The sequence below is a fragment of the Symphodus melops genome (genome assembly GCF_947650265.1).
Source record: "Symphodus melops genome assembly, chromosome: 20".
Classification (NCBI taxonomy): domain Eukaryota; kingdom Metazoa; phylum Chordata; class Actinopteri; order Labriformes; family Labridae; genus Symphodus; species Symphodus melops.
In genome coordinates, this window is record NC_136710.1 from 6,856,274 (window position 1) to 6,883,644 (window position 27,371).

The window sequence follows — 27,371 nt, forward strand, 5'->3', positions numbered from 1 at the left end:
AGCTATCTTGAAGGTAACTTTAGATTATTTTTTTTTGGCAGCAGCAGTGGAAGCCATAGAACAATTATATATGGGGGGGAATAAAGTTTTAAGCCTGTGACTGAGCCGTGCTAGCTTTTTACCTTTATGCTAAGTGAATCCTGTTGGCTGCAGCCGTATATGTACGCCTTGATTCACAGAACGAGAGTGGGAGGTGCATTTTATTTAACTCTTGAAGACATGTCAGCTTACCTGAACACTTAATCTATTTCTTTGAAGCAACATTACATCCCACATTCTTCAGCTGTCAAATGACAAAAATATTTTGAGTTCACTGAAACTACCGTTAGCCCTCATTTAAAGAATGACGTTTTTTCTCCTCACAGAAAACCTGCTGCCCTGCTGCTGTCAATCAGTTTTCATCCCCTGTGACTTATCACAGGTCTTACCTGGAGGCAAAACTAAAACTTTCTGCAACAACAACCCCAACAACATGGCTCCCAAGGCCTGCTGGAAAGCAAGGCAGGCAAAGTTGCATGATGTTGGGAAGAACCGGAACATGTGGATAGCCGATAAGCAGAAAGGCCACGCCAGAGGTCAGCACGTAGCAACAGTGTACAGTCAGATCTCTATTAAGATAGGAGATAGTGGGCGAGTGTGATAAGAGGCTCGTGATGTGATCTCAGTGGTGGGACCACCAGATGCTCCTTTCCCAAACCGACAGGGGAATCAGTTCTGGGACCAAGTTGTTCTAGATGTTAGTGTAATGAGATAGTCCTCAATTATCTTGATTTAAATATTTCACTATCTGGGCCATTCCTCAAAACTGTGCAGTTGGTCCTTCTTTTATATTCAATACGTTCTGTATAAAAGATACTCTTTTAACATACATTTCATTTAGCTTTTGCTTGTATTACATAGGACATCTTGAGAAAGACAAGAAATATGGAGAAAAGAAAGTTTCGTTGACTTGCATCAAATGGCTAAGATTCCGAGACAATCCCAAGTACAGTCGAACTGTTCTTCTGCATGCAGTGCCTGCTCTACTGGTTGAGTTAAAGGCACCCCTTTAATTCTGGTTAAAAAAAACCAAACATCCCCTGTATTCTCTACTCGTTGACTTCACCCCCAGCTTTGAGCAAATATGTTACGCAGGTCTGCCATTTTTATTCCCGCTATACAGAGGAGTGATGTCCACTGAAAAACTCAAGAGGGGGCTCATTGAGTTAGAGACACACACCCCAAAACGGAGCGTTCTGAGAGAGCTGGTTTATTCAGGGTCACAGCCTCCTCTTGTTTCATGTTAAATTTTGACCACAGCAGAGATGTTTTATTTCGAACACGGTTTGAGAGGTGAAAATGGGATAATATGTCCTCAGCCTGACAGCAAAAGACAGACATGTGGAAAATCCCTGTATTGTAAATCCTCTTTGTATGTTGGAGCACTATAATGACTTTGTAGTAACGTGGACTTCTCCTTAACTATCACCATCAATCCCCCTTATGCAATGAGCCATTTGCCATTATGCAGCTTGTTAGCAATGTCCAGGCTGTGTAATTACCTGTGTCAATGGCAATGATTGTCTTCAGTGACACATTATTCATCACTTTATAATTGTACAGGTTGAAAGAAGGAGTTTAAGCTCTTTTAACAGCACCAAGAGTACTGTAAAGATTTCCTTGATCATCACTTTTACAGACCAAATACTACAGGATCAATACTTTTGCTTTCCTTTATTATATAGTCTTGGAACAACAAAATTAAAGCACATTACATGTATTTCTTTCTAATTGTATCCCATTTAATTGCTTCACAACATTAACAATAAAACTATCCCAAGTCCTATGAAAGTTCAGAGGGGCACCATTTACAGAATATCTGATCTTTTCACCTAAAAAAAACATCTTAGTGGAGGGATCCAGAAACAGGCCCTCAAACAGAACAGATTAAAATTAGAGAAGAAAACATATCTAAAAATAATAATAATTTGACCAAAATACTTATCAAATAAGGTGAGTCACAATTAAATGTTCTGTTGTATTCAGTTTATTAATTCTGTAAACAATTAAAGAGAAATGTGTTTGCGTCACAATTTATATTGTACTTATGTGTAGCCGTACATATTATGTTTGAGAAATAAATATCCTTTTATTTCCACGAGTGAAAAGAGACAAAGCGGAAACTTTACATTCTGACTATTGTGTTCATTCATTCTTGTCGTAATATGTTGGTCTATAACATTAAATATCCCAAAGGAAGCTCATTGATTAACACTTTACTGCCTGGATGCTACAGTCAACCTGGAGATACTGATGGGTGCGCGTGCATGTGTGCGCGCGCGCGTTATTAGGCGGGCTCATCGTCATCCCGACCCCCGATAGAGACGCTGCACACACCTCCCCCCCCTCCTCCTCCGCCTGTCCTCCTTGAAACCACTGCATTGACGAGTCTGTGGGCTTCATTCACAGCATCATGAGTGTTCAGTGACGCCGGAGACCTTCTCTGTACTCACTTCGTGGACTCACTTCTAAAACGCGGCGTTCAAATAATAATTTGGTGAAGGAATAGTTATCATGAGGTAAGAGTTTCAGTTTGATGTTTAACCTGTTTTGACCAAAGTCAGCGTCTTAACAGCTTTTGGTGGCACAGAATAAAACACGACATAATTTAGACTGATATTTATCCGAGTTGAGTTAACAGCGTCATGTTATCTTGTAATGTTTTACTGGATATAAGCTGTTTGTTGTTTCCCTGTTGCTAACTGGCTAATATCAACACTCGGCTTTTAAGTCTCAGATATGTCATTTAGCTATAGTTCCGTACGATGGGAATGAATCTTTGAAGTGGGACTACCGACTTAGTGGTACATGGTTTATGTGGGTGGTGGATGTGCAGCAAAGTTGCTTCAGTGCTACGTTAGCTAACTTAGCAAACAGCTAACATGCCTCGTTAGGGCTTCACGTGGCTAACACACATGCTAACCAGTGCTAGCCTGTCTGCTGCTGAAATAAAAGAAAGAAAGGAAGCATGACATACAGTCAACTTGTAGTGATTATATTATTGGTTTATTATAGTTTGCTGCCTCAGTAAAATATAAAAAGGAACTTTGCTTTGGAGCTCGACATGGTGCAGCTACAGTAATGGGCTAATGTTAGCCGGTTTAGTTTTAATGAGCTTCCCTGTCAGTGTCTCTCTCTTCCCAGTCCTGAAACAGAGTCCTCAGACTGTCCTGTGAACATGAGACTTCATGTGGTTCCCTTGAATCCCTAATAGGCCTGTTAAAGTTGGAAGACATAACAAATCACTGTTTGTCAGGTGAATGTCACCGAGAGGATGCTCAGGGTCACTGCCCCTGGATGTTTTCTCATCTCTTAAACCTTACAGGACAAGCCAACATACTGTGTATGATTATAACCTCGGGGATTAATGAAACTGCATGCATTAGTTGAACAAGTCTCAAGTTATATTAATGTTTCAGTAGCAAAGCAGAGCTGAGCATCGTCTAACTTTGACACTGCAGCTTTCCTGTACCGTCAAGGACACAGTAGACTGTGCAGACCTGCAGACGAGCTCTTCAGTGTTTTCAGATTCAGGCACCTTTGTTGCATCCCAAACATAAACTGAGCATGTGTTATCAGTCATTAGATAAGTAAGTAGTTGCATGGCGAAGGTAAGCTGCAGATGCATAAATGTTGAGACCTTTAAAGTTATACATTCGACCTGTGCACCCTGCTGCTCTGCAGTTTGATAACCTTGCTCAGTGGTGATTTGGGAAAATGCACTTTGCAGAACATTTATTTACTTCTTGTCTTTTCCATTGTAGCTGATTTTCATTTCCTGTGTATGCAGATGTCTTGGTGCAATCGCGTCCTATTCACGTTGTTTCCTTGAGTTGCGATCCCACCCCTAACCTCATGCATCTCCCCCCCACAGGCGCGACCGTGATAAAGAACGAGACCGGGATGAACGACCGAGTCGCAGTTACCGCGATCGAGACAGAGTGCGGGACAGAGACAGAGAGTCATTTGGGGCACCAAACAAGCCACCTGAAGGCGGCGGAAGCTTCCTGAAACAAAACCCCGTGCAACAGCAGATGAACCCGTTCACCAACCTGCCTCACACGCCGCGCTACTACGAGATCCTGAAGAAGCGGCTGCAGCTGCCCGTCTGGGACTACAAAGAAAGGTTCAATGAGATCATGAGGCAGAACCAGTCTTTTGTGCTGGTGGGAGAGACAGGCTCGGGAAAAACCACACAGGTAATATGACGCATATCGGCACATAAAGATGCTCTGTAGCTTCTTTATGCCTTTTATATTTCTTCAGCTCACAGAAGCACTCTGAAGAGTTTCTCTGTGGAGCTGATTCAGACGGCGTGCTTGTTCCGTTTATTTTAACGTCTTGGAGGAGCTCTGGGTTTTTCTGACTTTGAAAATGTGCAAGAGGGAAGATTAAAGTAAATCACAGGCTGAGCCTCCGGAGGGGAATAAAACTATCTCCCAAACACTTCTCAAATGAAGAGGACTTATCTCCACTGCTTTATGCATTGACGATACTTGAGGAACATTAACATTCGACTAATTGATGAGGTTTTGAACTCTACAGTCTAGTATGAATATCTAGTATGTACTCACCTCTTAGTAAATACACAGAACATGCATGTTAAGAAAGAAGCTACATTTATGCATATTAAAGAACTGCCTTTGGTGGTGCTTGCTATTGAAAGTTTCCCTCAATGACATTTAACCAATGCACAGTTTTTCTTTAAATTAAAGACAGACTGCTAAGAAAGGCTCTCGGATGAATTATGTGTGTCGGAGTGTACCGAGGCTGTAGTCCTCGTCACAGTGAATCCGACCTCAGCCCTTTGCTGCATGTCGTCCCTTTCTCAGTCCTCCAATCATCTTCCTGTCTCTCTTCAGGAAGGAAAAGAGGTCCCCCCCCCCCCAAAAAAAGAAAAGAAAAAAAAGAAATTTGAAAACATCATGCAGCCTACTTATCATCAATCATCAACTTATCAATAATCAACTTTCTTTTTTACTGTTTTGTATTGTGCCAAATTATGAAACGCATATCTTCAGAAAGGTAAAATAGCTCACTCTTTGTTATGTTGTTTAAAAATCTTCTCGGCCCCTCGAACATGATAATGACGTTCAGGTTTTTTATCTGTATCTCTGCCAAACCTGTCGTCTGCATTTTGATCTTCTGATTGGCTGAAAGTTCGAAGATACGATTTGAATGATCTCTAATAGGCATTCATCAAACCCCTCATGCTTAATGGTGCAGAAGTTAGGCTCCATGTTTGGGACTGTTAACATAAACTGTGGTTCAGACTAAAAAGAAGAAGCAGCTCAGCTGTGAAATCACCGGTCCTGGCTCCTCATGTTAACACTTCATCCCCACAACTTTCAAACTCGACGTCTGACGTGACTCCTCTTCCCGTCTTTCAGATCCCTCAGTGGTGCGTGGACATGGCGCGCTCAATGCCGGGGCAAAAGAGAGCCGTGGCCTGCACTCAGCCCAGGAGGGTGGCTGCCATGAGTGTCGCCCAGAGGGTGGCTGATGAGATGGACGTCAAGCTGGGCCAAGAGGTGGGCTACTCCATCAGGTTTGAGGACTGCAGCTCCGCCAAGACGCTGCTCAAGTAAGCAATTTCACAGAGTCAGGAAGTAGCCACATTTCTCTAGCATCGTAACTTAGATATTTCAGGTTGACCGTATATGGCCGCGTGGATATTTTGTCCCCTCACGTCTTCTATTCAAACAGGTACATGACGGATGGAATGTTGCTGCGGGAGGCCATGAACGATCCTCTGCTCGAGCGCTACGGCGTCATCATCCTGGACGAGGCGCACGAACGCACTTTAGCCACAGATATCCTCATGGGGGTCCTGAAGGAGGTGGTCCGCCAGAGAGCTGACCTCAAGGTAAAAGTCTTTTTTTTTTTTAGAAATCTGTTTATTCGTTGTCTCGATGAAAAAGGAAAAAAACACAGCTGTTTGCTGAGTTTTCAGGTTTGGCATCCTTTCAAAGGCAGGTGTGTATTAATCCTCTTGTGACTTTTTTTCCCTGCCAGGAAAGTGAGTTTTACCTCACATTTATTTGGTCCTATATTTACAATTTCTTGTTGAAATCCCTCCTGACAGTTCTGTGATTTGTTTGCACAAACATGTCCCACTTAATGCTTACAAAAACTCTGTAAAAGCCTTAAATATTTCTTCCTCCCCCCCGGAGGAGAAATTCAGTGACAGCCAGTGTTAATGTCCCTCTTCTGTCACTGCTCGATTTTTGTCACATTTTCTCCCGACAGTGTCCTCCTATCTGACAGCTGTGTGTCTGCTCAGGGTGGAGAAATTGCAGCACTAGGGGAGCTTGTTCCCAGAGTCAGCCCTGTTTTAAGGTGATCAAAGGGAGAGATGGGGGAGGGGGGGGCAGCAACTAGTCGGCGTGGATAGTTACGTACGGGCGAGCAGAAGTTTCATCGACGCAGCGAGCCAGACGTCTTTCTCATGAAGCAGATGGATAATGACTAGTTGTTTGTCAGCGTGGAATCAAAGGTTAGATTGTTGTTCGCCGACTGTTAAATGAGGTCTAGGTTATTGGGAATGATCACCCACCCCTACCCCTCTATCTCCTTCATCCCCATCCCCTTTCCAAATTGGAAAGTTTAATTTGCCTTGATTAAGAGCAATTATGATGTCTCGCAGAGCGGAAAGCGAAATGCCGAGACACTGGCCCCTGAAAATGTTTTTGAGATTGAAAATGGGAGACGCGTTTCCCCATCAGAATCCTAATGCGCTCCATCTAATGGCTGCGGAGAGAACATTGTGTACTCAACGTCAGGAACAAGGACTGTCGGAGCTGCGTGTAGGTCACTGACTCGGAGTCGAATGCCAACTTTTTTAACACCGTAAACGCCATCTTGGATTCATTCCAACACCCTTATCCAAAATGCTTATAATAAGGGTCATCCGTTCTGTAAAGCTGTTTGGTCTGTAGCTGCACCCACATCTACTTTGTATGTATCTTCACTCTAATGACCATCAGGCCACTCTGGAGTGCTCACTGCTCTGATCCCCTCCCCGTCATCTACGCTCTTTATTTCTCGCCTTCTGCGCAGGTCATCGTCATGAGTGCCACGCTCGACGCCGGGAAGTTTCAGGTGTACTTTGACAGCTGCCCGCTGCTAACCATCCCCGGACGCACGCACCCCGTGGAGATTTTCTACACGCCGGAACCGGAGCGGGACTACCTGGAGGCGGCCATCCGGACCGTGATCCAGATCCACATGTGCGAGACGGATGAAGGGGACGTCCTGCTGTTCCTCACTGGACAAGAGGTATGACTTGGCTTGTAATAGGAGAGATTTACACAGTTATGTTGATGTCGCTCTCTTTCATAGGATACACATAAAGCAGAAATGTTGATCAAATCAGGCAATTGAAAAACTCAATTTGCCCTCTGACCTGTTTGTAAAAAAAAAAAAAGTAAAAAAACATAACAAAATAGTGGTAGTTGAACTTTCCACTCATCATCTCAGCTTAAGTTGCAAGTATTAAGTTTATTTTTCTCACAAAACGAACCCGGTTATAAACTCCTGCGAAGATGTTTCTTGGTAGTTACTTTGTGCACATTAACCGAGTAATAAAGCTTGATTTGCTCACCCGCGGTGTCACGAGCACAGACGCACAAATGCCCTCTGTGCGCATGGAACGATGACTCCTCAGATGTTCCATGTAAGTGCGTCTATCTGGGAACCACCAGGAGTTTCACAGGAGAGAGAGGGAGAGAGACGAGGAGTGACCCAGATTCTGCCCTCCCCCCGAATCTCTGAAATTAAGTCATTTATTATTTTTTTTCCCTCCCTGCAAATGTTGTCCACTGATATGTAATGGAGGGCAGGGTTCCTGCCTAAAATGATGAATTTGGTCACAGTAGGGAGGAAACACACACACACACACGCATCTACGCACGCACGCACACACGCATGGACGCACACAGAGAAAATACATGTTTCACTGTCCTGACTGTTGGACGGGTGAGGCCTGTCACAGCTAACACTACCCGTGTGCTGCAGCCTTGTTGTTGTTTTTTTCTCTCTCTTAGCACCCTGACTACATGGTGTTGGAGAAGAGCATGTTATTACCTGCGCTTGTGTTGACCGTATTTGCAACAGCGGTCGTGTTCCTGTGACCTTCCTGTAAAGATCAGGCAAAAAATAAATAAAAATAGGGGAAGAATGTGTCTCGTTTCAAAGCGTGGTGACGAGACAAGAGGGGGAAAAAAAGTGCACTGTAGGAGACGGAACGCAAATGGCTCCAGAAACATGACCTGACACGCAAAACAGTGCTGAGAGGAGACGCTCGACACGCCAAAGAAAAACACGGGCTGCACCTCGCTGCTTCTACGTCCCTCTTTCCGGACAAAGATGGTGATGCCTCTTATCGAATACCGTCGTTCTGTTCAAGCGGCTGCTGGTGTTTTCCTGCACACCTCTTAGTTTTCCTTTCCAACGTGGTGGACGACATTACTTGGCCTCAAAAATGTCTCCATAGCAACAAACGAGTGAAGTCACTGAAGCAACGTCCATGTTTCGTACACGCCATCGTTTTCTCACAGGATCAACTAGTTGAACACTTTAGCACACACACACACACACACACACACACACACACACACACACACACACACACACACACACACACACACACACACACACACAGTCTTTGACAGCATGGATGGAGTTGCGATGGTGTCGTTTATTAGCAGTAATTATTTGTCACACCACAGCAGCTTGACCGTGTCAGAACACCTACGTCAGATTTCATTTACCAAAGCAGGATCAATATGCGGCTTGTTACAAAGGGGATAAAGTCATCGCAGGGCTCGAGTGTTTTGAAGTGGGCTCCACCGAGGGCTGCTGATTGATTTTAGATTTAGCACACTCCCAGCTGCTCGGATGGCCCGAAAACACCGATCGTCGATGTGTCGAAAAGTCTGAGATATATTTGCAGGCGATGTGTTCAAATGTTTTTTTTTTTTGCAGTTAGATGTAATTTGCTGATTTATATTCCCCCCCCTCCCCCTCCCGCACCGTGTCAAGCTAAGGCATTACCGAGAGCACTCCCACGGTGAGTTCATTATCGCCCCCTCCTAATTGGGTTAAAGAAGTTCATGTGTGGTAGGTCTGGCAGAGATGGGTGTTCAAAGGGCGCTGCAGCTCATCCCTCCAGCGCTTCTTAACCTCTTCAGTCTCCCAGCAACTTTGATGTAGACTAATGATTGCGAGGCAGATTCATGGACTGTTACATTTTTTTTTCCTATTTCAGACCAAATCAAAATGCACACGACCCTTTTCCCCCCTCCATTTTTTTTTTGATAATATTTTTTTTCTTCTTCTTGCTTTGAGATATTTCACTTCCACAAACAAAAAGAACCGAAGCATCAACTCCAAACAAGAAGAGTGGAAACTTATCACAGCTGTTGAGCAAAGATAAGTCCTAATATTTAAGCTTCCCCCTCAGCTGCGAACATCAAAACGTGGGGATTGGCAGGGGGCTCGTTTGCTAGTCAAGAGGAGTGCCTAAATGTGTCGGTTATTAGCTTGGCTGTAGATCGTTGCTGCTGGGGTCGCAGGGAGAGCTGGTGGACAGGTTCCCAACACTGGCCAACTGCCCCCATGTGTTTGCTCACACACATATGCAGATACACAAAGACACTCACACACACACACACACACACACACACACACACACACACACACACACACAGGCACACTCTGTCTTGATGTCCCTAAGGGACAGACAGCCAGCTTGCTTCCAGCGCTTTGGCAAAGAGGTCCCCCTTTTTTTTTTTTTTTCTCTCCTCCGTGGCAGCTGCTGCATCCAGAGGCTTGATAGGCTATTAATACCCCTGCTAATTTTACCAATCCATTCCGATTTACCGTTTCCCACTTGTCAGTGTGTTGATTAAGAGGCACATGGCCGTCAGCGGGGTTTGACTTAATGCGATGAACGAGGGGGGGGACAAACACGGCTAATAAACACACTCGCAGTCCAGAAGGAAAAACAGGAAATGTCACCCTGGTGCTTTCTCATGTCGAGGCAAGTGTTCCTGGCTTGACGCGGACATATACAGATTAAGCCACTTTCAGTCACGCTTGATTTCTTTCATGCACAGTTTGCTTCTAGAGGAGGGAACAAAGTTGTCTGAGTTATCCTTATGGCTTTTTTTTTTTTTTTTGTTTATCTCCTATGAAGTAACACGCATGAACAAAGAGCTCTGATGTAGCCCATTGTACATCAAGAAGCCCCTCCACCCCAAAAAACCCCCAAAAAACACCAGAATGTGGGTAATCCTGCTGTTCATCATTGCATTATGTCTCGTCTTTATGAAAAGCTGCTGCATTGCTCCCATGGGCCTGCAGGTGGTGCAACAGTCTAGGCTGTAACGTGACGCGTAGTAAGCGCTGCTTCAGGAGGACTAAATGATTGTTGTTAGCAAAACCAAGACAACGGGTTTCAACAAGAGGAGTGAGGAGTGTGTGTGTGGGTGGGGGGGCATAACAGAAACATCCTAAAAGTGTGCTTCAAAGTGTGCGCGTGAAGTCGGCTTAAATAAAAGATTGTGGGTTATAAACGCGGGTTTCCTGTTAAATATGTCGGCTTGTTTATTACATTAGAAGTGTATTCAGTTGAACCGTAGGAGAAGAGGTCATAGCCCCCCCACCCCTGCTCACTACCACACTATCAGGCTTCCTTATTGGTGGCTCTGCTCAGGTCCTCAGTCTGTCTGCCAGCCCACCGGCTCCAGAACGTTCAGCCTCACTAAACTGATCTGCCATGATTTGCCGCCGGTTATGCATCAGTGCTGCAGTCTCATCTCACATTCCCTTCTACAATACTGCACTGTGAAATAATGAACCCTGTTTGAGTCTGTCTGGCTGGCTGTGTGTATGTGCGTGTGTGTGCGTGCCTGTCTCTCTGTGTGTGTATGTCCATGTTTTCCTTGATTGCTGCATTTGACAACAGAGCCACAGGGAGCTCAGCAAAGCCTACTGCAGTCTAGCTTTAATTTCCTCCGTCAGATGGAGCGATGGTTAGAGAACGAATGTACTGTAGCAGGGAACCACGGCTTCCCCGGGCCACCTCTCCTCGCCTCCGCCTCCACTATCACCCAGTTTGTTTTTTTTCTCGCCGCCGTTCTCCATCCAGGTGTTTCTCCAGGACCTGTTCGATGTCGCTGTGTTCAAGCAGCACCTGAATGTTATCGTCACTCTTTCTGTCTTTTTAGGAGATCGACGAAGCTTGCAAAAGAATCAAGAGGGAGATCGACGACCTGGGCCCCGAGGTCGGCGACATCAAAATCATCCCCCTGTACTCCACGTTGCCTCCGCAGCAGCAGCAAAGGATCTTCGAGCCGCCTCCGCCCCATAAACCAAACGGTGCCATCGGAAGGAAGGTATAACTGTCTTTCTTTTTTTTTTTTTCTCCTTTTGCTGGAGAAACACTCAGCGAGAGAGGGGGGAACAGAGTGAGGTTGTTGAAGGAAGGCCAGATGGGGAATAAGGTGCGAGAGAGCTGGAAGGTAGCGACTGAAACTCTCCCCCCCCCACCCCTCCCCTCCACCACCACTCTTTCTCAGCTTTAGCGCAGAACTGACTCACACAACATATGCTGCTTTTGTCAGCATGCGATTCTCTGCTCTAAATTATAACTGGGGTATTACTCACGCCCTCTGAGCCTGAGGAAAGTTCTGCATTCTCAGTCATTTTTATCTTTCCACTACATTTACACAGACCCTGCTGCTGCGGCGGCGGCTCAGAAAGGAGTCCTAAGACCTCTGGCTGCCTGAAGAAACACGCAAACAGCACACGTAATGTGAGCTGATCACAAACAACACACCTCTTAGGGTTGCATAAAACACTCCTTCTGCTTCCTCAGTCTCTTAATCCCAGAGGAGTGCACCATCCTCTTATTGATACTGACACAAGACAATTCCTTTTTCTCTCTCGTGCGACAGTTCCTGTTCAGACAGGCTCACCACCACCACCGCAGTAGCAGCACCACCTGCGCTGCCACACTGCTGGCCGCCGATCTGACAGAGTATCAGAATATCATCACCGCCAGGGAAATGAGCAAACGTTTCAACCCCCCAGCATCTGATAGGGGACGATGTTGATGAATGACTCGACGCCGCAAGCTCTCTAATTGAGGCGGATCGGGCCGACGTACAAATAGGGAAATCATTGAGGGGTTGTCAGAGTTGAACACATGACGGTGCTTTTTTTCTTTTAAAAGTGATGTCGGCTACGTTAACACCGCTGGATGAATTTTAAAATGACACGAAAAAAACGCTCATGTCACACGGGACACAATCTTTTGAAATCAGCTTGAGAGGTGAAATCCTAAAATCCCATACAGGGCCGGATCATCGTCATCGTCAGCATCATCAGCATCAGGCAAATGTGACGTCACGTTCATGGGACAGTTTTGGAGTCTTTTGAGTAAGCAAAACTCCAGAGGGTCAAATCCTCACCGCCCTGTGTTTGAGGGCATTATGTGCTGCAGGTCAGCTCAGGATAGTGAGCAGTGCGCACAGGAATCTAATGTGAACGTTTAACGTGAACAGCCAAACCCAAAAAAAACAAAAGGACGAGATCAGTAAATCAGATTTGAGCATTGGCGCTTCCAGCGTGAATGTAGAAACTACTTTACTTCATGGTAAAAGGTGGAACTGACGTAGGCTGATATTGGAGTATGGTGAGAAAGTGAAGGTACAAAAAAAGGATAGAGTAGTCTGAGCGTTGTATTGAACAGCCAGATCTGATTGGACTGTCAAAAGTGTACGTCTGGTTCAGCCCTAATAGCACCATCTTTCTTTTCCGTCTCAAGGTTTATAGACTAATCTCTTCCTGCTTTCTTTCTTCCTGTCTGACTGGTGTGTGTGTGTGTGTGCGCGTGGAGCTTTTAAAGGCTTCGTTTTCTTAGTTTGTGTGATCACCCAGAGTTGGATAAGATCTTTTTTTTCTTCTTTTTTTTCAAAAGTAGAAGTATCATTTGCAGTGTTTGCCTCTGCTTTTCAAAGTGATGCAAACAGGAAAGTGAGTAACAGCTGCACAGGGAAGGGTTTCAGTCTGATCCGGTTCTTGCATTGGTACCAGCTTTGTACAGTAACTTTACATCCATTAGTATCGGGGGGGGGGGGGAGGATTCTCCACTGTGCAGCAGAGTTGCTGAATAACAGTGGCTCCTCCACTTGGTAAACATCCTGCAGCAACTTCTCCCCTGAGTTTAGTTATACAGGAAACAAAAGCGCGTATCGTCGCCTCTTGACGACCTCTGAACTGTCAACCCAGCAGCCACTTTAAGCACAGTCGATGCCCTCCTCTCCCCCTCAGCATCAATTTGTCAGGCGCTTGTTGAAATGGCGGCGATGGCGTGTGAAGTTGCCGTGCGTGAAGGAAATACGTGAATCATCAAGTGAAGAAAAAAAACACACACACAAAAAAAAAAAAAACTGCAGAGATGTCATCCAAGCCGGGCCCAGGAGAAAGTAGTGAAAAAGAATTAAGGTTTGCCACGTCTGTCGCCGCGCATGCAAATGACCACATTAGGCACCCCTCAATTAACATAAAGCGCTCGCTTGTCATTCCTCTCTTTCTGCAGGGAAGCCACCGATCTCCTACTTTTGAACAGTTTAGTCATTTAGGCCGAAAGCTGCAATTGGCTAATTACAAACAAAGATTATAATCTCACTTTGCTTTACAGAGTCGTCACGTTCGGAACACGCTGCAAATGTCACTGCAGATCCGACACGTCTCCATTTCACTGAGCTTTGAGTGTGGGTGCGTCGCTGCAGCTCAAAGCACATTCTCCTTTTTCTTTTTTTTCTTTTTTTTTCTTCCAGCCGGGGGAGAAAGCTTTATTTGTCAACACGGCTGCAGCGTCGCAGCAGGGAGCGTGAAAGATGCTCGGCGTTCGGCGTAGCACTTCGCTCTCCTGCAGGTAATAACCCAGAAATAACACGCAGAGACGACGCTCTAATGATATTACTGATGAAGAAGCCAGGATTATCCTGCGCTTGCAACAGACTGGAAGGAGCCGGCCTACGTTCAGCATAATCCTTCAGAATCAATGCAGTCAATGAGGCCACCCATATGATCATGAAATGTGAGAGGGTGTCGCGTGTGGCATCTGCCGGATCAGCGACCGTGTCCCAACACGCAGGACCGCCTCACCTGCTCCATTTTTTAAGATGGACATTGACGCATTCAACGCCTTTCATCCCTCGCTGGGACATATAGTGTCTGTCACAAGACACTGTCTGATAGACTGCTGCCTTTTTTTTTTCGGGCCCAATTTAATTTCAGACTGCCGCAGTGTGACTAATTGGTTTGGTAAAGATGGGATTTCTCTCTACCTCTGAGCCATTGACGGCCCGTCTTCGACTGCTGGAACTTTTGTCCTGCTCGAAGGGACTTCACATGAACTCGACTTTTACAGTCGTCTTTTTATTTGATTCAAAGCAGGGCTGGACGATGGAGCTATTTATCTTGATAAAGTGCTTGATTTCACTCAGTACTTCTTCTTTCTAGTTCCCCACTTTTATGAAAGGACAGGTGTAAGTATTCAGTGAAAGATGACTGCCAGTGGTGGTTGTCTTTTTTTTTTTTTTTTTTCGCTGCGACCACACATCATTTGGATTTAAAAAGCAGTTCTAAATGTGGTTTAAGGACCTTTTTAAAGCAGATGGAGCAAAGGCAGAACCTGCGAAAAGTCATTCAGTGTTGTGTTCTGTTATTAATCTCTTACAGTGAAGATAGGCTGGGAATGAGTTCAACCTTCAACCTTTGAACCAGGCCGTTGGCCTCGGTGTAACTCTCCACGACGCTGGCTGCTATTTCCACTTGTCTATCAAAATTAAGCAACTCCGACTCATCATGGAGCGCTTATGTCAATCAGACCTAGACCGCCATTCATCCAAAGAAACCCATGAATAACAAGCCAACCGTTTGCCAGATTCTGCTGCCTGATCAGTTTCGTACACGCAGTTATCACCATCCCTTCATTTCCGCTGCTTGAATACTAAGGGGAACGGGCACCTCCACAGGTGAATTAAACGAGGTCGAGGGCTGAATGAAGGGGGGGGGAGTAAGGGCCGTCCCTGGCATTAATAACTAAACAGGCATTCTCAGGCTGCAGAGAAATCCTCGCTTAAAAGGTGGGATTTAAAAGTCTGTAAGGCTCGCAGCTTGAAGACGGCTGAAGAGGCACAGCTACAAAGGAAGTGTGTCAAGTGTGCAAAACTGGTCCTTTTCGACCTGCATCAGCAGAAGACTACAGAGGACCGTTTGGTTCTGCGCTCGGGATTTTTATCATAAAGACGACCGAAGAAGTCAAACGTCCACACAGGTCAAGGCCCCCCCCCCCCCCCCCCCCCCCCCCGTCTTGTTCCTCTCCCACGTACACGTTGAGCAAGTGAGCGAGGCAAAGACACTGAAGTGTGGAGAGACATTTTTTTTTTTTTGTCTCCCAAACACCCACTTGTATATTAAACTACGACTCTGGAGTGGCAGTTGCCAGTTGAGTGGGCTGTGACCCGGCCGCCGCGGTCTCAAGTGCTATGATGAATCTAAAGGGCTTCTCTGTCCGGTCTGTTTCATCTGTTATGTAAGGAGAACTCATCCCAGCGGCGGTCAAGGTTCGCATGAGAGCAGCTGCATATCTGTCTAACCCCCTCCCCACACGTTTGTATATGCTGACAGCAGCGGACCCATAGGGTGAAGTGACTCATTTGATATTTTATTTAGCTCTGAATCAGCTGTCATTTCTCCTCGACAGCTCTGCTCTGTGGGATAATTGTAATAGAAAAAGATCTGAGACTGGGAGATGGAGCACAGTGAACCCACTTCCTTTTTTTTTTTTTTTTTTTTTTTTTTGGTTTCAGAAACAAAGCTTGTTTTCCCCCCACTCCTGTATCAGAGTGTTTGTCCATCAGAGCAGTGAGACACACGGGATGGAAATGTTGCAAAAGCTAAAATTCTATTTAAAAAAACAAAAAACAGCGAGCTCTCTGTTGTGATGTTTACTCCACCGTCTTTCCATATCATAAAGCGAGTGATGGACTATTGAACAGTTACATCATTAGAGCACAATACCACATGATCACGTACAATACATCCAATTAGTGGTGTGCTGCTATCAACAGGGGGAATGCTGTGCTGCTCTATAATCTATCAAGTATTAATCCAGCTTTGGTTTTATAGGGTCCTTCCATGAGTTTGTAATACCTGCACCCCTGGGTGATTGGATCCTCTGCACTGAGTTCAAACCTCTTTAATATATCACAGTTTTTATCAACTGTAATTTATTTTAGGCTAAATTAAACATTTGGTGGTAAATCTGAGTAAAGCTGATTTACTGGTCCAGTGGTTCAGTCAATATTATTTCCTGTATTGTTAACGTTAACTGTCTTCGATGCACAGCTTTAGAGATGTTTAATAATTAGTGAGGTGCAGTCAGGCCACTGAACGTGCACGTTGAGTCTGTTAGCACTCGCTAGCGCTCAGAGTTTTTCAGACAGAATCCTGGATTCACACAAGCTGTTAACCTGCGCTTGAATGAAAGCAGCAACGAGTCGTCGAGCTCTCTGCTCTTTTTTGAGCGCAGGCCACCGAAGGCGAAGCGTCACATCAACTGTTCTGTGTGATTTTTGAGGAAAGATTTTTTTAAGAAGAACTCTCCAAGAAAGGAAAAATAAAAGGTAGCTGACATCTCAACAAAAGCACAAGCACGCTGAGGACAGCAGGACAGAACCCCAGTCCCCCCCACCTAAAATAACACACACACACAGACGGAACAGAAAGAGGCCAGAGGTAATGCATTTGGATGGGATGCTGAGCACCAAGCTAGCTCTCTCCCTGATAGCACATTGAAGTTGATTGCAGACACTGTTGTGGCGCTCCCCCGCTGGGTTGCATTAGACAGCGAGTGTACAGTGCACTGAAGTGACATCTCTACAAGCTTCTTCAGTCAACTGGCTCGCATCAGGGAATATCTTTTGAGTTAAAGCAGAGCTGATATCTGCACTTGTTCATCTCTGTTCTTCCTGGCGCTTCAGAATTACCATGATTCCTTAAACTCAACTGCAGGAAATCATAATACTTACTTTTTATTTATTTATTTATTTTACTTTTTGCCTCGTGTAAATGATTATATATCAGGTTGACTCGAAATATAGTTTGTGCGAGGTCCCTATAAACACACCCGGAGGATCGTTTCCTAACACCCCTTTTCCTCACTCCCGCAGGTCGTCGTGTCAACAAACATTGCCGAGACGTCCCTGACCATCGACGGCGTCGTGTTTGTAATTGATCCTGGATTTGCCAAGCAAAAGGTTAGCTTTCCATCCCTCTCTCTCTCTCTCTCCCTCCCTCACGCCGACCCATCCCCTTCCCCTCCCACTTCTCCTTTATCTGCTGCGATTATCTGCGTCTGTTTCCCGAGAATCCCCAGATAAACAAAGCTCCTGCACACCTGACAGCAGCAAAGATGGAAAAGCCAGTTATTTATTCCTCTGACATTTCTCCAACCTAGAGCCCAGTCATACACATGGCGCTAAAAGGGATTATGTATGCACCATGGTGGATTGTGTATGTGTCATTGTACTATTTTTTTGTGAGCTGCTATTTATGTCGTTTGTTATGTTCCTGTATGTGCTTAATTGTTTCTCCTACAAATTCATCCTAGTATGTTTTTATTTTTTTATTTTTTATAAATGAACCTGAACTGTGTGCTTCCCTTTTTCTGTCAGGTTTATAACCCTCGCATCCGAGTGGAGTCCCTCCTGGTTACAGCCGTCAGCAAGGCCTCAGCCCAGCAGAGGGCGGGTCGCGCTGGAAGAACCCGTCCAGGAAAATGTTTCCGTCTTTACACGGAAAAAGCTTACAAGACAGAAATGGAGGTAGATTTTTTTCTTTTTTATTATTATTAATTTTCTTGTTCTGTCGATGCAACGAGCACTTTACATTCCCCCAAAGCAGCCCTCAAGCTGGAAAAAATCAGGCAATATTTGCTCTTCGAACTCTAGGCTTTTCAGTTCAGCTGAATTATCATTCCAAGAGCTGGCTGTTAAACCACAGTGTCTCCACCCTGCTCTCGTTACCTGTGCTAAAGAGGCAGGCACCTCGTGACAAATGGACCCGCTGAGGCCCAGTCCTCCTCTTTAGTGCGCTAATTCTTTCACGTCACGCCGAGCGGCAAAGGACATTTTTTAAACGAGTTAAATAGCCTTTTCAGATGCCCTCGACAGCCGGATTCTGCTCAAGTTGGCATATGAGTGATTCAGCAGGAGATGATAAGAACCCTGACTAATTCATTTTCAACTGTTCCTCTGGTTTCTCTTAACCGGATCAGGACAACACGTATCCAGAAATCCTGAGGTCCAACCTGGGCTCTGTGGTGCTGCAGCTGAAGAAACTGGGAATAGATGACCTGGTGCACTTTGACTTCATGGACCCACCGGGTAAGTCCAATTTAAAAAGCTATGAAGGCTTACTCCGTGGCCTTTTAAACTCAGAGACTGCAAGTAGACTCTCTTTATAATCCATAAATCTGCAGATTGTTTTCACAATCTATAGATTAATCTTTTAGTATATAAAAAAAACAACAACAACCAACAATATACAAACATGCTCATCAGGAATTCTTGGAGCCCAAAGTGACTACTTTAATTTGATGCTTATAATCAACAAATAATCAAAAACTCAAGAAATTTAGATTTGAAAATTAAAATGACTAAAAAAGGAAATTCTCTGACAATATTGAATAAAGAAACAAATAAGATAATCATTTCCAGTAATGTTTAAGCCTCTGAAGAGCCAAATCCAACCAATTTAGTGACACTCTTTATGGTCCTCATATTTGCTTTATTAACTCTGTATGGTAGCTTATATTTATAGCTCAGGATTCAAATGTCCACCGAACTCTCAGTGGATGAATCACTTACAGTGACAGGCGTCCTTACTCACTGACGTCTCATTCAGACTGCAAAGCAACACACCTGTAGCTGTCATTTTGTATTACTTACAAAAAAAACCCAACTTGTTTTCGCCATTAAACCAACCAAAACTCAAATCCCAACTTTATTTATTTCTAAAATAAAAATATTAGCGCTGTTTCACACTGCTGTTGAATTCTAATCTTTGGGAACTCAGGCAGGGGAAAGTAACAGAACGATGAAATGATCATGGTCGATATAAAATACTGCATATTGAATGTTTGGAGCTTTCTCTGACAGACGATGAGCAGGACTGTTTTAAGTTCACATATTATTAAGATGTGACGGGAGTTCATGTTCAGGCTGATCTGTCAGGTTGTGTGTCAAACTTTTATTTCTTTATTGTTCATCTGAATCAAACAAGATGCGGGCCAATAAAAACCCCCGACCTCGTCTCATTCAGGCCTTTTCTAGACGAGACCGCCCCCCCCTTCCTTTTGTTCTTCCTTAACCTCACCCTCCCTCTCCTCTTTTTCTCGCCATAATATAGTTTTCATCTCACCTCTGAGATTAAACCCATCTCTCCCCGTCCACTGTGGCAAACGCCATTTTGAGAATGAAATTGGTTACATCAATAGCAGCGCTATCACCTTAGCTATTGCCTTCCCTTTATATTCCTCCAGCGAAACGTGACCGACCTCCGCCGCGCCCCCCCCCCCCCATATTTCTCACAAAACGGCAAGGGTAAGCGGCTACACGTGGGATTGGCTCCTGTCTGCTGAGTCTAACTGGGAACAGTGGGGGGGAGAGGGAAGGCGAGGATTACCTGTTGTTTATGGTTTCTCTTAACGAGCTGCAGGAGCACGATGGGAGCTGGTTTGGGGTGAGGAAGGAGAGCTTACACTGGATCAGTTTGGATAAGAGCTGTATCATAGTTTCTCCTTCTTCTGAGTGACAGTACCAGATGAGTTTGTAGTTTGACTGCTCTCTTCTTCTTCTTCATTTTTTGCATGTTTTAAATGAAAAAAAGGTTAAATAGAAAATAACAATCAATCAAAAGACAACGTTTTTGTTTAGCGTCCTCACTGTCTACATGTAGGTGTGCGCTCGCCCACTCCCCCCCCTCTCTCTCTTGCTCCCCAGGGCTGCAGGAGTCAGGCCCACTCTTCAGGCAGTATTATAGATGAATGTATATTGACATTTATCAGATTCAAAACCAGAAAGAAACTCTCTCAGACGTCAGTTGTCCTTATTTGTCGGGCAATTCAGCTTCTCCAGGAGTCGGGGATAATGAAGGTGAAGAGAGCGAAGCGTTCAACTTCTCCGTTTCTCTTCTCATAAACTCGGATGTAAAAGACACTTCTAATACCCGTTTTGTTGGGTAAAAAGTTAGCTGCGTCTTCTACACCGACCAGTATAAAATGCAGAGACGTCTTTACCGCGCATGTACAGGAAGGGACGCAGTTAAAGGTTCATCGCCTTTTATTGTGAAATACAAACTCCTTCCCCTCTCTCTCTAATTCATTTAGAGCGAACTGTGGCATAATGTTCAGTAAATAAAACTTTTTGAGTTCTCTTTTGATTCGCATCCACTCTGTGTTGCCTTTTTTTTTTTTTTTTTTTAAACACAAGCACGTTCATACCTCAGTGTTTGTCTTGATTTTTCTCTGACATACTCAAACACGCCGTTTATTTCTCTCACACACACAAGTCAGGGAGAGAGGGGGTGAGCCAAGCTGACCACATTGAAAAAATCTAAAAGAAATCAGTCGCAATTCACACTCGGACCTGGCTGGGTTGGATGCATTTGCCTCGTGACATTTCCAAAGAAGAACCTTTCGAAGGTTTAATGCACCTTTAGCCTTCCATCTCATTGATTCGGCCCCTCGGTTAATATATCGGATTCTGCTGTGTTGAGGCAGTCGATACTTACTTTGTGATGAGCTGCGTCGTGTATAGATTGAATTTCCACACTGGTTCATCATGCTAGCTAGTACTTGGAAATCAGATTTTCACCTTTTGTTTAGCCCCTTCATGAGCCATCGGTGCGGTAAGTAATGCAGCCGGCCCCTCACTTTGTGTTAAAAATGTAGCTTTGATGCCCCGAATCAATATTTGTTAATCATAAAAAAAAGCCCTCCTGCTGTTTTGAAATTGAATAATTTTTTTCTTTTTTTTAGGGTAGCACTTAAAAGAACTGAAAGTGAACAAGCAGCGCAGCCGGTGCTTGAAGCTAATTTTCAGTTAACATGCAACTGGTCATTAGGCTTCAGCTCTCGGGAGCCAAAGGTCAATAATTGCATCTTGAGGAAAAAAAAGTCTTTTCACCAAACGGTGGGAGCCTTTTGTGTCGAAGCATTAAGTAGAAAGTTTCCCTCTGTAATTGCGTTCCTAAGCAGGGGATGAAAAAAAGGAGCTCTGCCATGATTACTTCTCCACTAAGTTGCTGTCCAGTGTAACTCCAGCTGTCACACACAGAGAGGCGCCTCATTCTCGCTGACCTCCAGCTCCCTGCAACCAAAACGGCGTGTGCGTGTGTGTCTCCATTTTTAACTCATCTGTGTATCCTGTTAAAGGTGCAAACACAGCCTCAGTTTCCCGTTCCCATCCGCTTCAATGTTGGACGTGTCGTGCGTGCAGAGATGCCTCGGTTGTGACGGCTGGTTATTTGAGTGACTGTTGCCAGCTCAAACCAGTCTGACCATTCTCCTCTGACCTCCTGGCATCAAGGCATTTTCGCACTAGAGAACTGTCGCTCACTGGATTTTTTTTTTTTGATTTTTTTTTCTGGCCTTTCTCTGTTAAACCCTTCAGAAGGGCTGAGTGTAAAAACCCGAGCAGATTAGCAGTTGCTGAAAAACTCCAAACGAGCCTGTCAGGCGCAAACAACCATGTCACTAAAATCACTTTTCTTTCCCATTCTGATGCTCGCTTTGAACTTCAGCAGATCATCTTGACCATGCCTGAATGTATTCAGTTGCTGCCACGTGATTGGCCGAAAGTGGCCAGTGGGTGTGCATTTTGAGTATGTATGGATTAAGTAGTAGGCAGTATGTGGTTTAGGACAAAGACATAGTTTACTGTAAAGAATGTTGTAGAGGAGAAATGAATCAAACAGCCAAATTAATCTTAAAGACAGAAACGCGTCAAATATTCTGCAAGCCAGTTTTATCAGCAAATGTCTTCATGCTCAATCAGAACAATGATCTTTATGACTAATGTTTTTCTTTGATCATCTCAAATAAAGAGTACGATGCAAAGTTTAAACATGCAGCACAGGAGCACTAATCACTGCTGACACAGGCGCTCCAACTTGCTCCTCTCTAGTTATGGTCCGCTCAGTCCTGCAAATTGGCCGCGTGTGTTTTGCTCACGGCCTTGGAAACGTCAACGTTAACGGCCCCGTCTCTTTCCCACTTCTGCCTCCCACAGCTCCAGAGACCCTGATGCGAGCCCTGGAGTTGCTGAACTACCTGGCGGCGCTCAACGACAACGGCGACCTGACCGAGCTGGGCTCCATGATGGCCGAGTTCCCCTTGGACCCCCAGCTGGCCAAGATAGTCATCGCCAGCTGTGACTTCAACTGTTCCAACGAGATCCTCTCCATCACCGCCATGTTGTCAGGTAATGCTCGGGGCCGGCCCGCTGTATGGAGCCGAGCTGCTACTCTGCTCATGGGCGGAGCTTCAGTACTGACCAATGAGCTTCAAGGAAACCCAGAGCAGCTTCTCTTCCTTTACCTTCAGAAGGGTTGGCTTTATTTCAGCCTTTATTTAGCCTGGTCGTGTAGAGAAGATAGTTTTGAATTGCTAATTTAATTATAGTAATACAAGTAGAGTTAAATTTACAATAGACAGCAGAAGAAATCTTCTTTAAGCTCCTTTGAGGATCTTTTTAAATACAGTAATAAGACGGACTGAAATCAATCCTGCCCGATTATCAATATTGGTATCGGCTTCAAAGATCCATATTGGTCAAAGCACAAGTTTTTTTTATGATGGTCTCTCCCAAAGATAAATTCTGTACGTTGGAAAATGGAACATGATGAGATAGAAAAACGACTTAAAGAGTCCAGATAACATCGAGATTTATTCTCATGCTTGTCCACACGGGGCACCAAAACCAACACAACAACCAAAAGATCCTCACTGGACCTTCACCAAAGAACCTGACCAAAACGGTGCATTCCAGAAACTTCTACAGCAGCATTTATGCATCAAGGCAACCCCTTTCACTCAACATTTCATACCCGATCACAAAGATCTATCGCATGGTTTTACCAGGAAGGCCCTCAAACGTCGCTTTGACTGTAATGTGTACGTATTGAACTTCAGTACGAGGCGAGTGGAGGATGAAGCCGGCGATGTCAGCGATTATTAGTGTGGATAGGGGGAAAAATCCACGCCTGTACTGAACGTGAAGGTGGAGCTGGAGCTGAAGCAGCGTGCTACAGCAGTAATTGCACTTTGGGCTTGCCAAAGCAGAATGCTGCTCATTGAGATGAATCTTGGCGCCTTTGAAGGGGAGCGCGAGGGTCTTTGAGTGCGGGGAAATGGATTTAACTAGCTGTTAGGACGTGGCGTGCACTTCAAGCAGGTGTTTCAGGACGGCAGTTTTTTTTTTTTTTTTTTTGCTGAGTTGATTAGAGTAAGCAGCGAAAGCACACCTGAGCACCGTGCCGCCACAGCGACCAACCATGAGACTCAATAAACGCAGCTCTCACCCGTTACAGCCACAATGAAGCGGGTTTGACGTTAAGCTATTCAGAGCAAGTTCACAGAGGGGAGAGGGCTGAACCTCAACACTGCTGCTCTCTATCGCTCAGAACCAGGTCTACATGATGGGATACTTGTCTGGACTGGGAGTCATGTGTTTGCTGTATTTTTGTATGAAATCACACTGATGTTACAGGTTGGAATATCCATCCTTTTCCCTCCCCCTCCTCTCCTCCTCCACAATATACACACACACACACACACACACACACACACACACACACACACTGTTCCCAGTGAAGTGCTCTGTGCCTCTCTTCAGCTGAGGCCTTGTTCCTCTCTGTGGGATTGGCTTAACTTATCCCTATGGGCGTCTGTGTTGGGGCCTATACCAACCTTGTCTAGTCCCACAGTGCTTCGTCCGTCCCACCGAGGCTAAGAAGGCGTCCGACGAGTCCAAGATGCGCTTCGCCCACATCGACGGAGACCACATGACGCTGCTCAACGTCTACCACGCCTTCAAACAGAGTGAGTGTCAACTTCCCGGGGCCGCGTCCTTCAAAAGAGATCTGATCAGATTAAAGCGATCAAATTAAAGAATCAAATGTTGAAATCAGAAACTGGAAATTGGAGAAGATTAGATAACTGAATCCTGCTTTACATCTGGATAAAACCTCTAGTTTGTAATCAACACTTGAGAGTAGCATTGAGATAACTTTGATCCAAAAAAGAAAAGGCCTAAAAAATGCCGACCTTCTTCCCGAGTGGATCAACTTTTTATCCTTTTTTTCTTGAGCCACAGTTCAACTGTAGAGAATAGTCATTCAAGAGCTTCACTCTGGCTTGTGTCAGCATTTTGAGCAGGAAACATAACCAGACTTACTTATGATTTACTTAAATGTCGGTCTTGAATTTGCAGGAATGGCGTCCTGATGCTGATTTTATATGAAGTGTAAATGCAAGCCTTGTAATGTCTGTCCTCGAAGAGAATAAGACCATTATTATAAATTTGTATTTGTTGAATAGGTACTCATACATTTCAGGTCGTCGGGTAATCTAAACGCTGATTTTGTTTTCATGACATCACATTAAGCGGTTTCAAGTTCAGAGGTTTGATCTAAATGTGTGAGCTGCCCTTTCATGCAGATTTCTGTTTGGTGAGATAAATAAGTCGTTGTCAAAATAACGGCCAGTGGGAGCCAGAGAGTCCCACTTGCCTATCCCGTACATGTTGACATGTTTTTTTTTCCTGCATGCCCCAAAACCTCCTGAAACACAATGACCTCATACAGACTACAAACATCCTGCAAACTGAAACTAAAACAATTCTGCATCTTTGTAGAATCCGCCCAATGGTGTCTAACATTGCCCTTAATTCTAAATGTCCCCCCACCCCTCCCTTTGTCTTGCACAGACCACGATTCCAACCAGTGGTGCTACGACAATTTTGTGAACTATCGCTCGCTGATGTCAGCAGACAACGTGCGGCAGCAGTTGTCCAGGATCATGGAGCGCTTCAACCTGCCGCGGCGGAGCACCGAGTTTCTCAGCAAAGATTACTACATCAACATCCGCAGAGCGCTGGTCACCGGATTCTTCATGCAGGTCGGTCACAGCAGCGAGTTGTATTCGTGTTTATTGACGGTATGAGAAGGCGCTTCGAACATCCGTCCCCTCTCAATGTCATACATCCTTGTTTTCTGTTTTCTTTGGTCCTTTATTTGTGCAAATGCACTTTTTAAATCCAGCTTCACTGCTTCCTGACGCTCCTTCACATTTGCCCTTTATGCACAATCATTTGAAGAATAAGCATTTGTAGCGGAATTGTTTATTGTAATGGATAACTGCCTTCAAATTAAACAGTGACACACACACACACACACACACACACACACACACACACACACTGCTTTCCTTTAAAAACAGAAATCAAGTCAATTTGCTTCTTGCTGAAGGACACAAATGGCATTTTGCAAGAAGCCGTTTTTGGGGTCTCCATGAAACAAGCAGCCTGACAAGTTGAATTATGGTGTTAATATTTAAATATTTGTCAACATTAACCTTTATCCAGGAGACAAATTTGCAGCCCATGTTGGGGCTTTCGCAGCGTTTCAGATCATGTCTTCGTCGGGCTCGGCCTTTATTGAGACTGATTGCTTCAGTTAATCACAACAGCCTCAGCAGCTTTACCTCGAACATCCAAGGAAGAGGAAAACAAATCTCTCACTGCCTGATAACAAACAAGTCTATTCAGTTTTAAATGGCAGTTATGGATCTACATTTTAAACACACAGACAGAAATATAATCAAATAACAATGATAGTTTATGTGTGTGAATTTTCTTTCTTTCTGTATGTATGAGCTGGATTTTTCTTCTTCTGTGGTTTGAACAGATTGCTCATCTGGAGCGCACTGGCCATTACCTGACCGTGAAGGACAACCAAGTGGTACAGCTGCACCCCTCCACCGTGCTGGACCACAAGCCGGAGTGGGTGCTTTACAACGAGTTTGTACTCACCACCAAGAACTACATCCGCACGTGCACCGACATTAAACCGGAGTGGTGAGTTTGATCATCAATTGGACTAACATACTGAACTGGAGGGAGTTTTGTTAAGCATGCATTTATTTTAATAATTATTATTTCTGCTAATTATAAAACCAAAATGTTTGTGTCTCCAGTGTGAACATTCTCAAATCTTTGCAGACCAGCACTGTATGTATGTTTGGGTTAAAAGATTAAAGGTCACCATACAGTATTATGCAAATGCACTTTACCATGATTTTCAAACTCTAGTATTTGTCCCTCGCCAATTTATGACTCCCAAATATGAGAAAAGTCCAGAAAATGTGTGCTCAAACAGGCTCTTTGGAGATGTTCCCTTTATGACATCACAAAGGGCAGTAAACCCCTCCCCTAGGTGGATGACACTTTAACAGCCGGGGGTTGTTTGTTTTACCTCTAAGTCTGCCTTCTTAGCATAAAAAACAAACGGGGCATGGTGAACGAAATCCAAGCTACCCTATCTCTTCCAGAGGGGGGGGGGGGCGTTGTCAAACTTAGCTAATTTGCATTTAAAGCTACAGGCACAGAAACAGCCTGTTCTGAGCAGGCCTGAGACAGAGGGCGTTATAGGCAGACAAACTTCACAGGCATGTTTTGGAGAGCTCTGAGACTCATTTAAACTGGTTAAAAAGGAGGAGAATGTGTGATCTTTAACTTAACAGTCAATACATTTGAAACAAAGAAAATGAAGTGTTCCTTGAGCAATAAGGACGCATAGAGCCATGGTGACTACTTATTACAAACTAAAAGTTAGCATTTCACACTGGTTGTAATCCAGCACACTGCATTAGAAATATCAGAGCCAAAAGAAAGTACAATTAAGCAATATATGTGTTGGGCTCACACAGGAAGTCACCGTGTGAATATTGTGAGAATGTTCTCGCTCATGTAAACACCGAAGACATTTCACATGACTAATGTTTCCCTCGCTTTCATTCCTAGGCTGGTGAAAATCGCCCCGCAGTACTACGAGATGAGTAACTTCCCCCAGTGTGAGGCTAAGAGACAGTTGGAGCGCATCATCGCAAAAGTCTCATCCAAGGAGCACTCTCAGTACTGAGTCGGTTTGCATGTTCTGCAGTATGTGTACAAATAAATATGAACTCCGTTTGA

General features: G+C 44.6%; 1 protein-coding gene across 1 annotated transcript; it reads left to right on the top strand.

The window, feature by feature from the left end:
* Nucleotides 1-2,336: 2,336 nt before the first annotated feature.
* On the top strand, nt 2,337-27,371 carry dhx15 (DEAH (Asp-Glu-Ala-His) box helicase 15). The gene is made up of 14 exons (XM_079370780.1): nt 2,337-2,558; nt 3,914-4,238; nt 5,430-5,623; nt 5,746-5,905; nt 7,099-7,317; nt 11,271-11,438; nt 17,289-17,375; nt 17,793-17,942; nt 18,395-18,503; nt 22,410-22,601; nt 24,098-24,220; nt 25,107-25,297; nt 26,086-26,255; nt 27,201-27,371. The coding sequence occupies exons 1-14, from the start codon at nt 2,554-2,556 to the stop codon at nt 27,316-27,318; spliced, it is 2,211 nt and encodes a 736-aa protein (XP_079226906.1). The 5' UTR covers nt 2,337-2,553; the 3' UTR covers nt 27,319-27,371.

Excerpts from the sequence above, each read along its gene's own strand:
- dhx15 (XM_079370780.1), top strand. Across the intron at positions 7,318-11,270 it reads TGTTCCTCACTGGACAAGAG|GAGATCGACGAAGCTTGCAA; the intron begins GTATGACTTGGC and ends CTGTCTTTTTAG. Across the intron at positions 26,256-27,200 it reads ACCGACATTAAACCGGAGTG|GCTGGTGAAAATCGCCCCGC; the intron begins GTGAGTTTGATC and ends TTTCATTCCTAG.